At 44.0% G+C, this 15,469-nt stretch overlaps 3 protein-coding genes across 3 annotated transcripts in view; 1 reads left to right on the forward strand and 2 right to left on the reverse strand.

Moving 5' to 3' along the window:
- Positions 1–1,929, reverse strand: part of fgf12b (fibroblast growth factor 12b) — a 48,092-nt gene extending 46,163 nt beyond the window's left edge. Inside the window, exon 1 of the mRNA XM_066666724.1 lies at positions 1,653–1,929. Coding sequence (XP_066522821.1) covers positions 1,653–1,677 — 25 coding nt within the window. The 5' untranslated portion in view covers positions 1,678–1,929. The remainder of the gene's footprint in view (positions 1–1,652) is intronic.
- Positions 1,930–4,503: 2,574 nt separating this feature from the next.
- LOC136705632 (nucleotidyltransferase MB21D2) lies at positions 4,504–8,784 on the reverse strand. The gene is made up of 3 exons (XM_066679301.1): positions 8,549–8,784; positions 6,841–7,094; positions 4,504–6,624 (listed from the first exon to the last, which is right to left on the reverse strand). Exons 1-3 carry the CDS (start codon positions 8,775–8,777, stop codon positions 5,605–5,607), a joined length of 1,503 nt encoding a protein of 500 aa, XP_066535398.1. The 5' UTR covers positions 8,778–8,784; the 3' UTR covers positions 4,504–5,604.
- Positions 8,785–9,493: 709 nt separating this feature from the next.
- Positions 9,494–15,301, forward strand: parlb (presenilin associated, rhomboid-like b). Its single transcript, XM_066679314.1, has 10 exons — positions 9,494–9,625; positions 10,072–10,261; positions 10,763–10,903; positions 11,077–11,125; positions 11,539–11,634; positions 11,819–11,968; positions 13,008–13,078; positions 13,311–13,412; positions 13,709–13,806; positions 13,940–15,301. Exons 1-10 carry the CDS (start codon positions 9,537–9,539, stop codon positions 14,046–14,048), a joined length of 1,095 nt encoding a protein of 364 aa, XP_066535411.1. The 5' UTR covers positions 9,494–9,536; the 3' UTR covers positions 14,049–15,301.
- Positions 15,302–15,469: the final 168 nt, after the last annotated feature.

Raw genomic sequence — 15,469 nt, forward strand, 5'->3', positions numbered from 1 at the left:
AATATAACAGTCAGCTCTGTAACAGTGAGACACTCAGGATCTGCTCTGTAACGGTGTGACACTCAGGATCTGTTCTGTAACAGTGAGACACGGAGGATCTGCTCTGTAACTGTATAACAGTCAGCTCTGTAACAGTGAGACACTCTGGATCTGCTCTGTAACAGTGAGACACCCAGGATCTGCTCTGTAACTGTATAACAGTCAGCTCTGTAACAGTGAGACAGTCAGGCTCTGCTCTGTAACAGTGAGACACTCGGGCTCTGCTCTGTAACAGTATAACAGTCAGCTCTGTAACAGTGAGACCCTCTGGATCTGTTCTGTAACTGTAATCAGCTTTGTAACAGTATAACAGTCAGCTCTGTAACATTGTAATGATAAAGGTGCAATCAGTCATATTTACCTTCAAAAGGCAGTAAACTATATTTAGGAAAGTGGTTTATAATCGCTTTAATGTGCAACACACATCAGACAAAGAAACAAAGTGCTGTGTAGTTCCTGAATCATACAGTTTATGCTCCAGAGTGTGGGTTCCCCACATGGAGATGGTCTTGTTTAAAAGAGTTCTAGTGCAGAAACTCTGATGCGTCTAGGACACTAGGTGTCAGAATAATGACTATTCCACAACATGCAGCAGAGTCCCTGGAGAAAATAATGGCTCCTTAAAGTTCAACTCCATAACACACACCAACAACCCCACCCAACCCAAGCACACACACTCAGAATACACACCCTCCAGGTGTAATTACAAGATAGAGATATGTTCAACATAACAGGACATCACACACACAGAGACACACACACACACACACCAAGGGTGCAGTAAAGTCAGTGTGTACATGTCCTGCATGCTGATCACCAGCGGTAACGCCATTAACCCCAACATACACACACACACACACACACTGGACACAAACAATATTAACACTCTATTACACATGCACTTAAACACACACAACAAACATACTATAGACACATTACACACATGGACACCACACACACACACACACACACACGGGCGTGTTAGACGAAGTGATGACGCTTAACATTCACACACTTGCATATGTGTGTATGTGTGCACGCGCGCGTTGTGTTGAAAGGCGTCAGTTGTTGTTTAGGGTTTTCTTTAATTTTTTTTTTTTTTTTTTGCTGCATCAGGATGCTGAACACACGCGCGCGTTAGTACCGCAGTCTAACACACACACACACACACACACACACACACACAAGCTAAAACACACACCGGTTGGTCTTTCTGTACTTATGAGGACCTCTGTAGACTTATGTGCGGCTGTAGCCAGGTGACACTGCACCGACACCTAACCCTACACCTAAGTTTAAACCTAGTACAGACCTAAAACTAATCCTAACCTCATCCTTGGTCTTTCTGCTCATTTCACTTTTACCCAAAAAGTTTAATGTGTTCTTAAAATATGACGTTTTCAAAAGATCCCCATTTTGCACACACGGTTTTCCTGACATTGTGGGTACACTGGGTCCTCATTGGGTTAGCAAAACGAGCACAGATTCACATACGTAGGTATGGCTGTGTATGTGTGAATGTTCGTACTTGTTTTGCTAGCAGTAGGGGTACCAAATATCCCCATAAGACATCATAAACACACACACTCACACACATACACTCCAACACTCACCAGCTGCTTTGTCCTTGGTCTCCATCTCCCCGCTGCTCGCGCAGGATGATGATGATGATGGTGATGATGATGATGAAGGTGATGAAGCCGCTTCGTTGTTCCTCGCGGGCGCGGCTCTCGCGCTGGTTCAGCTGCTGTGCGCGCGCGCGCGTGTGTATGAGTGAGTCTGTGCCTGTGTGATTATATTTATGTGTGTGTATAGGTGTGTGTGTGTGTAATATGTATAAATTGGTGCGAGGGTGTTTGTGTGTGAGAGTGTGTGTATGTGTGCGTGTGAGTGCGCGGAGCCTTTGATCCCGGGATGATGGACCGCTCGCGCGCGGTTTACCTGCTGCTGTCCTGTCCGCGCCGGGGGCGGAGCTTCTGTTGCTGCTGCTGCCGTCAATCAACAGCGAAGCCCCGCCCACAGGAACAGCAAGCAGCGCGCTGGTGATGTCACTCGCCTTTAATGTCTTTCTCTTTTCTCCCTTGTCTGTTATTATTCTCTTTTCATGTCTCTTCTTTCTGTCTTCTATTCCTCCCCTTCTCACTCCTTTCTTTCACTAATTTCGTTTTACATTTCCCTCCTTTCTCTTTCAGTTTCTCTCAATTCTTTTATTTCTCCGTACCTTTTTCTTTCTTCTTTCTCTTTTTCAATTCATCTCTACCTCTTTTCTGTCCCTCATTGTTCCATTTCTGTCTCATCCTCATTTCTCTCTCTCACTTCTCTCCTTTCTTTCTCGCTCTCTGGGTGAGAGTAATTAAGCTAACATAAATAATAGTTAAGCTCACTAGCGCCCTCTATGCATCATTACAGCAACCTTCAGTGAAGTCAAAACCACCTCAAGACACAGGCGCAGACCAATCAGGAGCTCGCTCCAGCTCGGTTCACAGCTTTCTGACGTGGCGGAGAGACAGGTATTGAAACGTGTGTATATGTGTGTATACGTGTGTGTGTGTGTTTATTACCTGAATGTGAAGCTGAGAAGTGTTCAGACCCTTGAGGTCATCCTTCTGTACGTTGGCAATGGAGCTGAAGTCACCGTAGTGTAGACTTTGTGGAGGAACACTTGGCTTAGGGCTCCATTTAAGACTAGGATTAACTTTCTCACATACTCACTCATTTATTCACACACACACACACACTCACTCACTCACACATACTCATTCACTCACTCACACACTCACTCATTCTCTCACATTCACTCACACATTCACACTCACTCCTTCACTCGCTCACTCACACACTCATTCATTCACTCACATATTCACACACTCACTCCTTCACTCAGTTAGAAAATGCACAGTTGTTGGTGATCTTTCTCGCACCCCCACCTTTTTTATTATGTAAATATTTCGCAAAGAACGGACCAATAGGAATTAACGAGCATGCACTTTATTAATGATGATAAAGGAACACATATTTAGGAATGCTTTTGTTCCTTATAGCTGTTACTACGACGATGATGGATGGTGCTGAGGATGTGGAGCAGCGTGTGTGTGTGTTTATAAGTGTTTGGCTGGGGTGGGGGTGTCGCAGGTGTGTGTGTGTGCACAGGTGCTGAGGCAGCAGGATACAAAAATATCCGTCCAGAGAACGAACAAACACACACACACACACACACACAGCTGTATTATGCTGTTATTTAGCTGATGAAGCTGAGAAGTCTCAGCAGTCAGAAACAGAAATAAATACAGTTCACAATCAGTCAGCAAGATACAATAATAACCACACACACTCACACACACACACACACACACAGCCTCAGCACTTCTTTACTTTAGAAACTCGCCTTAAAATCTGGACACTCAGCTCCCAGCAGCTAAAGCTAATGCTAAATATAATATAACAGCTATAATTATATAAAACCTCTCAATGTGCTTTTCCAGAGCTTAGGCCACGCTTTCCCACAAAAGACTCGTACACTCAGGCGTCCGAAGAGTTTCTGTGACATAATGCAGCTCCCAAACTCTGGAATAGATCATAAACTCCACAGAAAAGTTGGGAAAGTGTGTGGAATAGAAACGAAAACAAGAAACAGTGATCTCTAAAAACACCTGGACACCCTCCACCCTGCACCTCCTGCCATCAAATCCTCACAGCAATGTTCCAGCATCCAGTGCAAATCCTCTCCAGAAGAGTAGAGACTGTTACCGCAGTGAAGAGAGGAACACACCCCTGATTAACCCCATCTTTTAACGTTTGACCATATATACACACCAATGAGCCACACCTCAGCGTTTCTGCACACTCTCTCTTCTCTCAGCTCCATTGAAACACACAGGAGCACTGTGTACCTCTACAACTACAGACCGTAGCCCATCTGTTGATCTGCATGCTTCATTACCCCCCTTCCCCCCTGTCCTTCAGCATCCACAGAGCAGGTGTGATGTGGTGGTGGATCATTCTCAGTGCTGCAGTGACACTGACGTGGTGGTGGTGTGTTAGTGTGTGTTGTGCTGGCACGAGTGGATCAGACACAACAGTCACAATGTGTCCGCTCTTCACTGTCATTTTTCGTTTCCCTCCTTTCTATTTTATCTCCATCTCTTTTTTGTTTCTCTCAATTTCTATTTCTCTGTTCCTTTTTCTTTTTTGTTTTTCTCTCCAGAAGCACTGCTGTGTCTGATCCATTCGTACCAGTGCCACATCAGTGTGACTGCAGCGCTGAGAGCACGCCGCCACCAGAGAATTAACAAACACTGTAGAAACAAGGAGGGAACCTGAAAGTTATGGCAATTTGTGGATTGTGTTTCAATCAACAATCCATCAATTAGTAAATAAATAATTAATAAATAAATAAATATTTCACAATAATTCGAAACAAAATGATGAGACTGAGTCGTTTGAACTTAAACAAATTGTACAAATTTATTGACGAATACATAACGCAGCGTTAAACTGGTGATAAATACATATAAAACTATAGTGTCTCCATTAGTTTGGTCTGAACCAAACATATATAGATTAAACCAAGCCACGCTCTGATTGGCTGACATGGAATATAAGGCAGTGTGATTGGTCCCTGTGATCTTGTGTTGTTTGTTTACTTGTTTGTTTGCTTTCTCACACATTCGGAAAAAGTGCCTGATCTAGAACTGTGAGATTGACAGTTGAAAGCAGGCAGCTGATTGGTCCATTTCTGTGAAGTGGGCGGGGCCCCGTAGTTACAGCAGTATTTACACCACATTCAGTAAAAGCCATAAACAACAAACAGCAAAATACAATAAACAGGATCTACACAAAAACAATGCTGTCTCCTTCTTCCTTTTTTCCCTTCTCTCAGTTTCTCTAGTCTTTCTATCCTTCCTCTTTCTGTCTCTCTCTCTCTCTCTTGCTCCTCCACTCTCCCTCCCTATTTTACCACATACATTCTTTTTCACATTCTTTCCTCCTCTGTTCTGTCCAGCGTTGTCGTTGATGCTCTGAAACTTTCACCCAACATCAATTGCCCTGTTCCCACCCCTCTGTGGAATCTCACACAAAGCCATGTCTTGACATTGTCGTGTTTGAAAAAAGCATCTAATGAAAGAGCCAATCACAATGTAGATATCACATGATGTCATGGAATAACTGTTCTTTCTACTGATCTCCATCATCACGCCACATACAACACAATAAAAGAATGTGAGGGCGGAGTTTACAAGTGTCGCAGAGTTGATGCCACAGCCATCCGTCAGTGAGAGGCCAAGAGAGTAGGCCCTCCCTGCCCCTCGTCAATCAGCAGCTAGCCAATGAAATAACAGTGAGATAACAGTGGGCAGTTAGTGTTCTCCTTGTTGAGCTTCTGTGGCGTTGTGGTAGGAGCAGTATAAAAAGAAGCACTGGAGCTTGTGAGCATGTGCCCCTCACATTGCCAGTTTGGTGGTCTTGGCTAATATGAGCAAACTAGCAAGAAATTAACTGGATAGGGATTAAACAACAACAACAGCTGGATAGTGAGTGTGAGACAAAGGCAAAGTGGGCGTGGCTTCAGAAGAACTTGTCATCGATGCGAAAGTGAGGTCTCGTGACATCGTCAGGGTTGATGAACACGGAGATGGACTTGCCCGGGTTCTCCGTCACCAGCTGCTGCAGCTTCTGAGCAAGGCGCTGGTCGTGGGCAGAGTCAGAGGATGGGTCGGAGGCGGGGTCAGACGGGGAAGTGGGCGTGGCCTGTGCCAGCTGGGCACAGATGCTGGGGCGCTGCAGGGCAGTGCGCAGGTGCTCGGCCGGGTCCGAGCGAACAGAGGAGAGGCGGCGGGCAGTGAACACTGCAGCTGAGTCGCTGAGGTGCTCGAACATGTTCCTCTGCGGGATGAAGTAGTTCGGACACGTCTTGTTGATGAGGCAGTGCTGCAGGTCATCCAACAGACCCAAAAAGAACTGGGCTGACTTGTCCTCCTGCGCCAGGTAGCTGTGTGGCAGCCGGTCGCAGGCCCAGAGCACCAGGGAGCGGAGGTGGTATGGAGTCACGGCTTTGGGCCGCAGGTTGGCGATAAGCACCTTGCCAGACTGGAGCGCCTGCACTAAGGCGAGGGAGATGCACTTCTTCAGCTGCACCTCGCTGCGGGCGAAGGACAGACGCCACTCCAGCTCCCTGCGGCCAGCCGGAGAACACGCTGGAATCAGGTAGAACCCACTGATAACCTCCTCCTCCGTGAGCTTTCCGTCCCAGAAGTGGTTCTCCATCAGCCAGCCCTGAGCCACGGCCGGCCAACCTTTAAACGACACCACCGGCACGATGTCGTACAGGACCCTGCTGCCCCCTACTGCCAGGATGATGGAGGTGACGGCACCGCGGAGCTCCGCCCTCTCCACTCGAGGTGTTCCTCTCTTTGGTTTCCTGCCGAGCTCCCGCAGAACTGAGCTCACCGCGTTGTGGAACCAGCCACAGACGAAGGTCGGTGAGAAGAAGTAGTTGTTGTTGTTGTTGTTGTTGCTGCTGTTGTTTTCAGCGCCCACATCCTGCTCGGCCTCTGTGCAGCAGTCCTTCCACCTGCCCACCGTTCCCTCGTGGAAGAGGGAGATGTTAACTCGCTACATATCATATTGCAATGTGATAACATTCATTATTTTATTTTATACTTCTTGGACAAATTATTAGGGCTGCAAATAATGACAACTCCTAGATTAAACTGGAATTAACAATATCACCCCCTGTGGTTCCTGTGGTGTATTACAATTTGCCCAAAAGGCAGTTCACACAAACGTGAAACTCAGTGTTACCTGGTCGAAGAGCCTCAGGCTGAGCCAGGTGTGTCCCGGGGCTGAGTGTCTCATGTCCAGTGTGACTGGCTGGTTCCGGTCGTGGAGTTTCAGCGCAGGAACGAGGAGCGTGAAGTCCACATCGTAATCGGTCCCGCGCTCATACACATCCAGCTCATCCAGCTCCATGTCCACCACGCCCTCCCTCACTCCACCCGACAGCAGCAGGTACTCATTCGCCACCGGCAGCTTCCCATCTAGCTTCTGAACCAGACCTGATCACAGGACAGCAGGACAAGACGTTTGACGACTTTAATGTTCTTCAATGGACAAGACCAGCTTTAGCAGATGACCCCTGCAGCGTGTGATCCACTCAGACCAGTGCAACACACATTAATACACCACCCCCAGTGCAATGTCACAGCAGCACTGACAATGATCCACCACCAAAATCATACCTGCTCTGTGGGGGTCCTGACCATTGGAGAACAGGGTGAAAGGGGGGCTAAAATGTATGCACAGCAAAACAGGGAGATGCTCTGAGAATAAAAGTACTGGATTTTGGACCCTGCTGATGTCATCAGTTTGAACCTTGTGACTATATAGGACAGAGAACACATACGGCTCAGTTCAGGCTATTTATGGCCAGAGGCAATACACATAAACACACACACACACACACAAAGGCACAGCAGCAGAGTTTTATACAGCTGTTTAGCCATACATTTGTTCTTGTGCAGTTACAGAGCTTAATTAACTCATTCTAAGTAATTGATTCATTAGGACCTTAAATGACTCATTAGGACCTTAAATGACTCATTTGTCCTGGTCAAGAAAATTATCACTCTTCAAATTTTATACATACACTCAAAAGTCCAAAATCCCAAGGGCTCCTCCAATAACTTACACTCACCTGGTCAACACCTGGCACTGAGCATGCAAAGTTTAAAGGAGCACTAAGTAAGATTTTTTTTTGGTCCTGGGCTCCGCCTACAGTTGCAAAGTGTAACATTTACAGCACTGTCCTGAAATTTATGGGGAGGTCAGTGGAGCTGATAGTTTAAGGTAAAAATACTACTTTAAGCCACTTTAAGCTCATGTGCCACTGCTCCATTATGTTCTGTTTAATTTAAACTCTTAGTATCCCAGCTGTACGTCTGAGTCCAAAATATGGTCACTTTAAATTAGCTGAATACACCCCTAATACGGAGTGTCCACAAACTTCAGGGCACACACCGTCCTCTTCTCTGCTTTGTGCCACTTCAGAGCTCAGGGGAAACGTGTGAGGTTCTGTAGGTGCCCACAACTAAAGAAAATAGAATAATTCAGAACCCAAATCCAGTATAACCCTATCTAGGACACACTACAGGAACCGCTCTACTGTATAGTCACTCACACAAATACAGCCCCACAGGGAAAACAAGACACTCTCTGTGTTTATATTCCTCTCCCTTTCTCTTTCTGTCCACCTTCTCTCTCTCTCTCTTAATTGTATGACTCACCTTTTTTCTTTTCTGAGTCTCTCTATTCCTGTCACTCGTTTTCCCTCTCTCCCTATTTCTGTTTTCTCTGTCATTCTTTTTCTTTCTCTCCCTCTGTCTTTCTCTCTCTGTCACACCCTCTCTTTCTCTGTTCTCTCTCTCACTCCCTCTCTTTCTCTGTTCTGTCTCTTTATCTGTCTGTCTCTCTCTCTCTCTCTCTCTCTCTCTTTATCTGTTCTCTCTCTCACCCATCAGTGAGAAGATGAAGTCTTTGGCCGTGTGCAGCTCGAGCGCGCGCTGGTCGTCATGTTCGTGCACGCGCTGCTCGTGCATGCTGAGCTCCGTAACGAGTCGTTGCAGGTCTCGGAGGCGCGCTCCCGATCTGAAGTCCAGCGGCTCGGGAGCGCGCGCCGAACCAGAACCGGGACCGGGACCGGGACCCGGACCGGGTCGTGGGGAGAGCGCGCGCGCAGACATGACACGGGCGGCGGCACGGCGCGTGCGCAGAGACCGCGTAGAACAGGGAGGGGCTCGGCTTCAGTAAACACACCGTGAAGCACAGAACAATAACACATCCACAACAACCTGACTTTATTACACAATTAGCTGCAAGAGGAAATGCACAAAATATATTAAATTGAACTTATTGTAAAATATAATAAAACAGGCTATAGTTATTACAGACTTTATAAAATTAGAAATGAATATTTTGCATAAAATATATTTCCATATATAACATAAAATACAGTATAAAACTAACAAATTCTGGTTTAGACTCTTACTCTGTAGTTTAGACTGTAGTTATTATATTTCTGTTTTCTATTTTTAGCTGTGTTGATAATTCCGTCTCATGAACTGCCGCATTTTTAGTTTTTTAAATTCGAAACTCAGTTTTTTCATCTTTATATTGAAGTTTATTTATTATATAGTTTATTTTTTAGTGCCCTTTTTAGTGTATTTTCCTGCAGTTTCATCTGACTTTTTGTCTGTAGCTGGCTTTCCGTAATGCTTTTATTTTGTTAAATAAATGTATTGTCACTTTTTTCAAATTAATAAAAAGTATTTATTAAGTAATTAATAAATAATTAATTTAAATGTGTTTGTCGGTTGAGACCACGCGCTGTTATACATTATACATTTTCTTTTTTGTGCACTTCCAGCCTTTGCAGACTTTTATTCTGTAGGTTTTTCCTTGAACTGTGCGGACTTTTATTATGTATTTGCGACTGAGGGTAGATGATGGCGTGGAGGAGAGGACTGGGCAGTTTTTCTGCCTGGACAGGGGTAACAGAGACAATTACCCCCCACCCCTGGGCGAATAGAAGGTAAATACACACACACACACATCAGGGCCGTGGTTACACACATTCCTGTCTGAAATATTCACCAGTTTCTCAGTATAGTTCACTATTCCACCTTCAATGATTTATCAGTTCCTCCTTAAATTATATAGGAATTCCACCTTAAATGATCTAAGCATTCCTCCAAGACATTCCGTGTTAATGCAGTGGGGGTTATCACTGATGTGATACTATTAATGGTATTAGCTAGCTAATATTAACTAGTATTTGGGTTAACATTAGGGCTGTTGATATGTGGGTTATTGTAATTAGTGATATTAATAATGCTATTGGTGTGAATAATATTAACAGAAATTACTTTGGTTGTATTATTATTATTATTATTATTATTATTATTGTTATTAGTTTTATCCTTACCAGTATGAGGAGATATGAGTGATGAATAAATTGTGTATTGTGTGTGTGTGTAGGTTTCTCCTCCACCATCAGCAGAGATGCGGTTTCCGGAAAGTGGTGAAAAGGGCGGAGACCAAGAAGGAGGGGGAGTCTGGTGAGGTGATGCAGAAAAGGAGCATGGAACCACAGCAACAGCCGCCCCCTGCTCCTCACCCCGACAGGTCATTTGGAAGATTGGTGAAACCTCTGGTGTTCACTGTGGGGGTAGGTGTGCCACTCTAGGCACTAGATCTAGACCTGAGTGTGTTTACATCTGCATTCGCAGAACGACTTGCCGTTAATTCAGCATCAAATCTCAAGTTTCACTACTGTGTGGTTTGGCTCTGTAGCCAATGTTCACAACTCGTTGCCTAAATTTTTAGAGGGCTACATCCTGCAGACAACTGGTTTAGCACAACTGCTCTGCTCCGGTCCTAACCAGGTTTGTTCAGGATTTCATGTCTTAAACGTCATAAACCTCTGAGACCAATGAGAGTCAGTGCTATACAACCAAAAGGGTATATCTTCATTTCTTGTTTTGTTATTGTTCTTTTTTCCCTATTATCCTTTACATTGTGTCTGAAATTTCATGATTAACGCATCAGTAAATATCTCATACTTATTCCCCTTCTCCTGGTCATTTTTTGGAGATGCGAGGTTTTGTTCCACTAACAGCACTGTGTATGTAGTTGTGTGTGTGAGTGTGTAATATTGACTCCAGGTCAGTTTACAGGCTGTTCATTCGGAGGGGCAGCAATATGGCAGTACGAAAGTCTCAAGTCTCGTGTCCAGAGCTACTTCGATGAAGTGCGAGCTGATTGGCTGGATAAACTCCGCCCACAGAAACATGGGGATTTCCGTAAACAGGTGTGTGTGTGTGTGTGTGTGTATGTATGTGTTTATATAAACATGCTGATAAAGGTAACTGGTGTAAATCTCAGAGCTCAGATTATGATTCGGTTCAGTTCTTTACCAAATGATTCTTTACCACCTTCAGCTTCAGGCCTCAGTTGCATTATTTTCGCTTTTGTGTTTTTCAGATAAATCAGTGGTGGAACAGTCTGAGTGAAGGCCAGAGAACTGTTACAGGTCTCTATCTTTCTCTCTCACACATACACACACACACACAGAGCACTTGCTCATCACACATACACTGTGTGATGTTCCTACTTTAATTATTTAAGAATTGAATCACAGGTTCCTTTCTCACAGCCATCACTGAAGGGTCACATTAACTTGATTATCATCACAGAAAAAAATCATTTGTTTTTCAAATATTGAGCGTGTTTAGAACGCTGCAGTTTCAGAGCTGAGGGAGTAGAAAATGAACTAGGGACCAAACAGTGAGTAGAGTCCAGTAGAATAGATTCCATGCAGTGGAAAAGCTCCATTATTTTACTGAGGACATGTCTTCTAGCATAAACACACACACACACACACACACACTTCCTTTGACGGCTACACTCTTAATATCTTTAAAATATTTGATCGTTGTTGTTCAGGTATCATAGCGTCCAACGTGCTGGTGTTCTGTTGCTGGAGAATTCCCTCTCTGCAGCGAACGATGGTGAAATACTTCACTTCCAACCCCGCCTCCAGTGAGTAGACCCACCCAGATTGTGGACTTGTGTTCATGTCATAATGGATTGTGGTGTTTATGTGACGTTACAGGAAGTGAGGTTGATGTTAAACGTGTTCGTTTATGAATATTAAACCGTGTTGCTGTTTTTTTTTTTTTTTTTTAGAACTTCCAGGTTAAAGTTGAATGTTTCCATTTTGTAGAAACGCTGTGTTGGCCAATGCTGCTCTCCACCTTCAGTCATTTCTCCCTGTTCCACATGGCGGCGAATATGTATGTGCTGTGGAGTTTCAGCTCCAGCATCGTCAACATGATGGGCAAGGAGCAGTTCCTCGCCATGTACCTCTCCGCAGGTACGACACTCAGAAGGAGTTTACTTACTCCCTGCAGTCAAGTGTATGCCATTCTTGGGAATCTAGCTTATATATTTCTTCTTGATCAGGGTCTCATGGCTTGGTATCACTCGGCCCAAGGCAGGAACACACACTACACAGGGCACTTGTCCCTTAGAGGGCACATTTACTGTTTATTTGCCACAGCACCAGGGCTGTGTGGGGCTGGGTTCAGGTCAGAGTCTTAATGCGTTCTCCAAGCGTCCACTGACCAGCCACCGGGATTGGGGCTCTTATGGACTCCTGGTGCCGGTCCCAAACCTGAGTGAAAGGGTAGAATCAAGAAGGGCACCATACCCACCCAGAGCCTGCTGTGATCTTAAGCACTCGTGCCTTCAACTGGCTGAGGCACCAGCAGGAATTGAACCAGCTATTTCACAATGATAGGGCCAGCACTAAGCAGCTCGTAGGTCCAGTGTACACTACGTGTCACAAGGATGCAGACTGCGATTGGTCCGCAGTCATACGATAAGGAGGAATGAGCTGGAGGAAATCCAGACATATGAACTCCTCTTCTCCACACTCCAAAGACTGCAGCAAATTCATGGCAAGAGATTTCCTCGGGACATTGGTTTGAACGTCATGGAACAAATAAAAATGTGGATCACCTGCAGAAAAAAAATCTTACTTAAAATAGCAAGGACCCAGGCGAGAAAAAAGTGCCAGGGTTGTATTTGTTTCTTTCCTGGCAGGTTATGTGAACTAGGCTCTGTCCCAAATAGTGCCCTACTCCCTACATAGTGCACTTTAAAAGTTTATAAAATGTACTACTACACCACTACATTGTATTAAATTATTTAGTAGAGTACGATATTTGAGATTCAGCCCTAGTGGCAGTGTAATTGCAGTGTGATGCAGACACCAACGCACAATTCTAAACGCTTACAGCTGCCACCAGAGGACTCCTGTGAAAGGAGTCCTATTTTAATGTGAGTGTGGAATGTAGGTTTTTGCAGTACTGTTTAAATTTGTCTAAAGGTCATTTGTGCATGTGTTTCAGGTGTAATCTCTACGTTTGTTAGTTACGTGAGTAAAACAGCTACCGGTCGATTAGGACCTTCACTGGGTGCGGTGAGTCATAACATCATCACTGCAAAATTATATACAGGTCTTTAATGGGGCATCATGCCCATATAAGGAGTTCTGGGTCTAAAATCCTATTCATTTCTGCAATGGAGAAATCCAGCTTGGACCCAGAGCTCCTCACATGGACATGACGCCTACAGAATGACCACATGACTTCAGAAGGACATTAGTAATATAATTTGTTAATAATATTGATTATATTTAATGCATGTTTCAGTCCGGGGCTATAATGACTGTCCTGGCAGCAGTGTGTACGAAGATGCCCGAAGCTAAACTCGCCATTATCTTCCTCCCAATGTACACATTTACAGCAGGAAATGTGAGTCTCTCTCTCTCTCTCACACACACACACACACACACACACACACACACACAAACTATTATGTATATGCACAAAGACTGTTACACAAACGACACCCCTATTCACATATGTACGTACAAATATATACACATTTTCACTGTAAGGCGTCTCTCTCCCTCTCTCTTTCTCACACACACACATTTATGATATGTAATTCAGTGTTTATTACAGTAATTAAACTTTTTAAGCATTTCTCACATTTCTATTTCTATTATATTTACATTTACTTCTAAATCTCTGCTGTGATGTCACAGGCACTGAAGGCCATTGTTGCCCTGGATACAGCAGGTCTGATTTTGGGATGGCGCTTCTTTGACCACGCTGCTCATTTAGGAGGAGCTCTGTTCGGCATGTGAGTGACCGCAAGCAAAACTAAACAACAACAAAAAACTGTAATAACAAATAAATGTAGGATATAGGCCCTTTAAGCTCCTTTCTTTGTAATGAATTGCATTGTGTGTGTGTGTGTGTGTTTTTGTGTGTAGTTGGTATATATTCTACGGTCATGAGCTGATCTGGAAGAACAGGGAGCCGCTGGTGAAATTATGGCACAACTTCAGAACCCGTGGCTCCGGGGGCAACGGCGCTCCTTAGAGGATCTTTGGAAATCCACAGGATCCACGAGTGGCAGGAGAAAGGAAGGAAAACAAACGGACCACACACACAAATATGCACATAGTGTAAACAGTAACAAAACACTCAGGTACAGCTTCAGTTCATCCAGGCTCTACCTACAATTACATCCTCCCATAGTTACTGTTGCTAGGTTGGACAAGGTTAGACAAGTTTTGTGAAACACTGGTAAAATCCCACTCTACCAGAGCACAGTTTATATTCAAACACCTACATTTACAGTCTTTAATTCATTCAAGCTCATGAGCTTTTTACCAGTGCTCTGTAAAGCTTGCCAACTATAGAAGTGGGCGGGGCTGTTGTGGGCGGAGCTTGGAGAGATCAGTTGAATTCCTCCTTCAGAATAAGAGTGTCTAGGGCTTAACGATGAAGTGTTTTAAAATCGAAATAACAATTGTCTACAGTTCGTTTCCCACATTCAGTGTGAGGTTACGCTCTGATACCTTTCTGTAGTCAAAATAAATGCCCTGTAGTCTCTCTCTGTTTTTTAAACTGAATGCTTGAGGAATACACTTACAGCTGTGAGATTTCTTAGATTTAACATCTGTCAAAAACTGAAGTGATGAGCCCTAAATTTACAAAGTGTCCTAACTCCAAGTGATGACAAGCAGAGGAGCGTCAAGTCAAAATGTACATCAACAACTGACCAATCAGAAAAAAGTCCACATTCCCCTCAAATTTCATGCAAAATGGGAAAATGTTAAAACTTTATTCAAGCGCCTACAGGGGCTTATTTTTCACAAACTGATCCCTTTTAGAGAAAACTGCAGCATCATTCAGCTCTGTTTGAAGGAGTCTGGATTAGTTTGTTTTGAAATGTATTAACTCCTTTTCCTTCATAAGAGCAAACTGGAACTATTTTTAGAGCAAGAACAAGACCTCAGTGAATGACCACAGTGACGGTCATCAGTTGTTAATCTGCAGCTCATATCGCACTGAACCTGTGCAGCAGACGAGCAGTGTAGATCCCACAGATTTGACTTTAGATCTGTGGGGATACCTCCTTTTTAGTTTTTATTATTTTGTTTTGTTTTTGAAAATGAATAAAATGTTTATTTAAGGTCAAGAACTGTCGAGTGGTCTCTCGTGAAAACGATGCCGCTGCTCCATAGAATTGTGATAAAACTGATTGTTGGAAATTGAAGAGATTTCATTTATTTGTTTTGCATTCATTATTTTTTAAAATTTGTGTGCTTTTATTCACCATTAAAAAGATTTCTGTGTTATTATTAATAATAACTATGTGACCAAATGACTGAGAAGATCAACAGCAACATAAATATGCACTGAAAATCATTCTTAGAATTTAGAGCATTGTCAGTTCTCCTTTTGGCCTCAGGGTGGAGCTACACGAGCTGAACTAATGGGAGAGAATTATTCTT

Source organism: Hoplias malabaricus, chromosome 1, assembly GCF_029633855.1.
Source record: "Hoplias malabaricus isolate fHopMal1 chromosome 1, fHopMal1.hap1, whole genome shotgun sequence".
In the NCBI taxonomy this organism is placed as follows: Eukaryota; Metazoa; Chordata; class Actinopteri; order Characiformes; family Erythrinidae; genus Hoplias; species Hoplias malabaricus.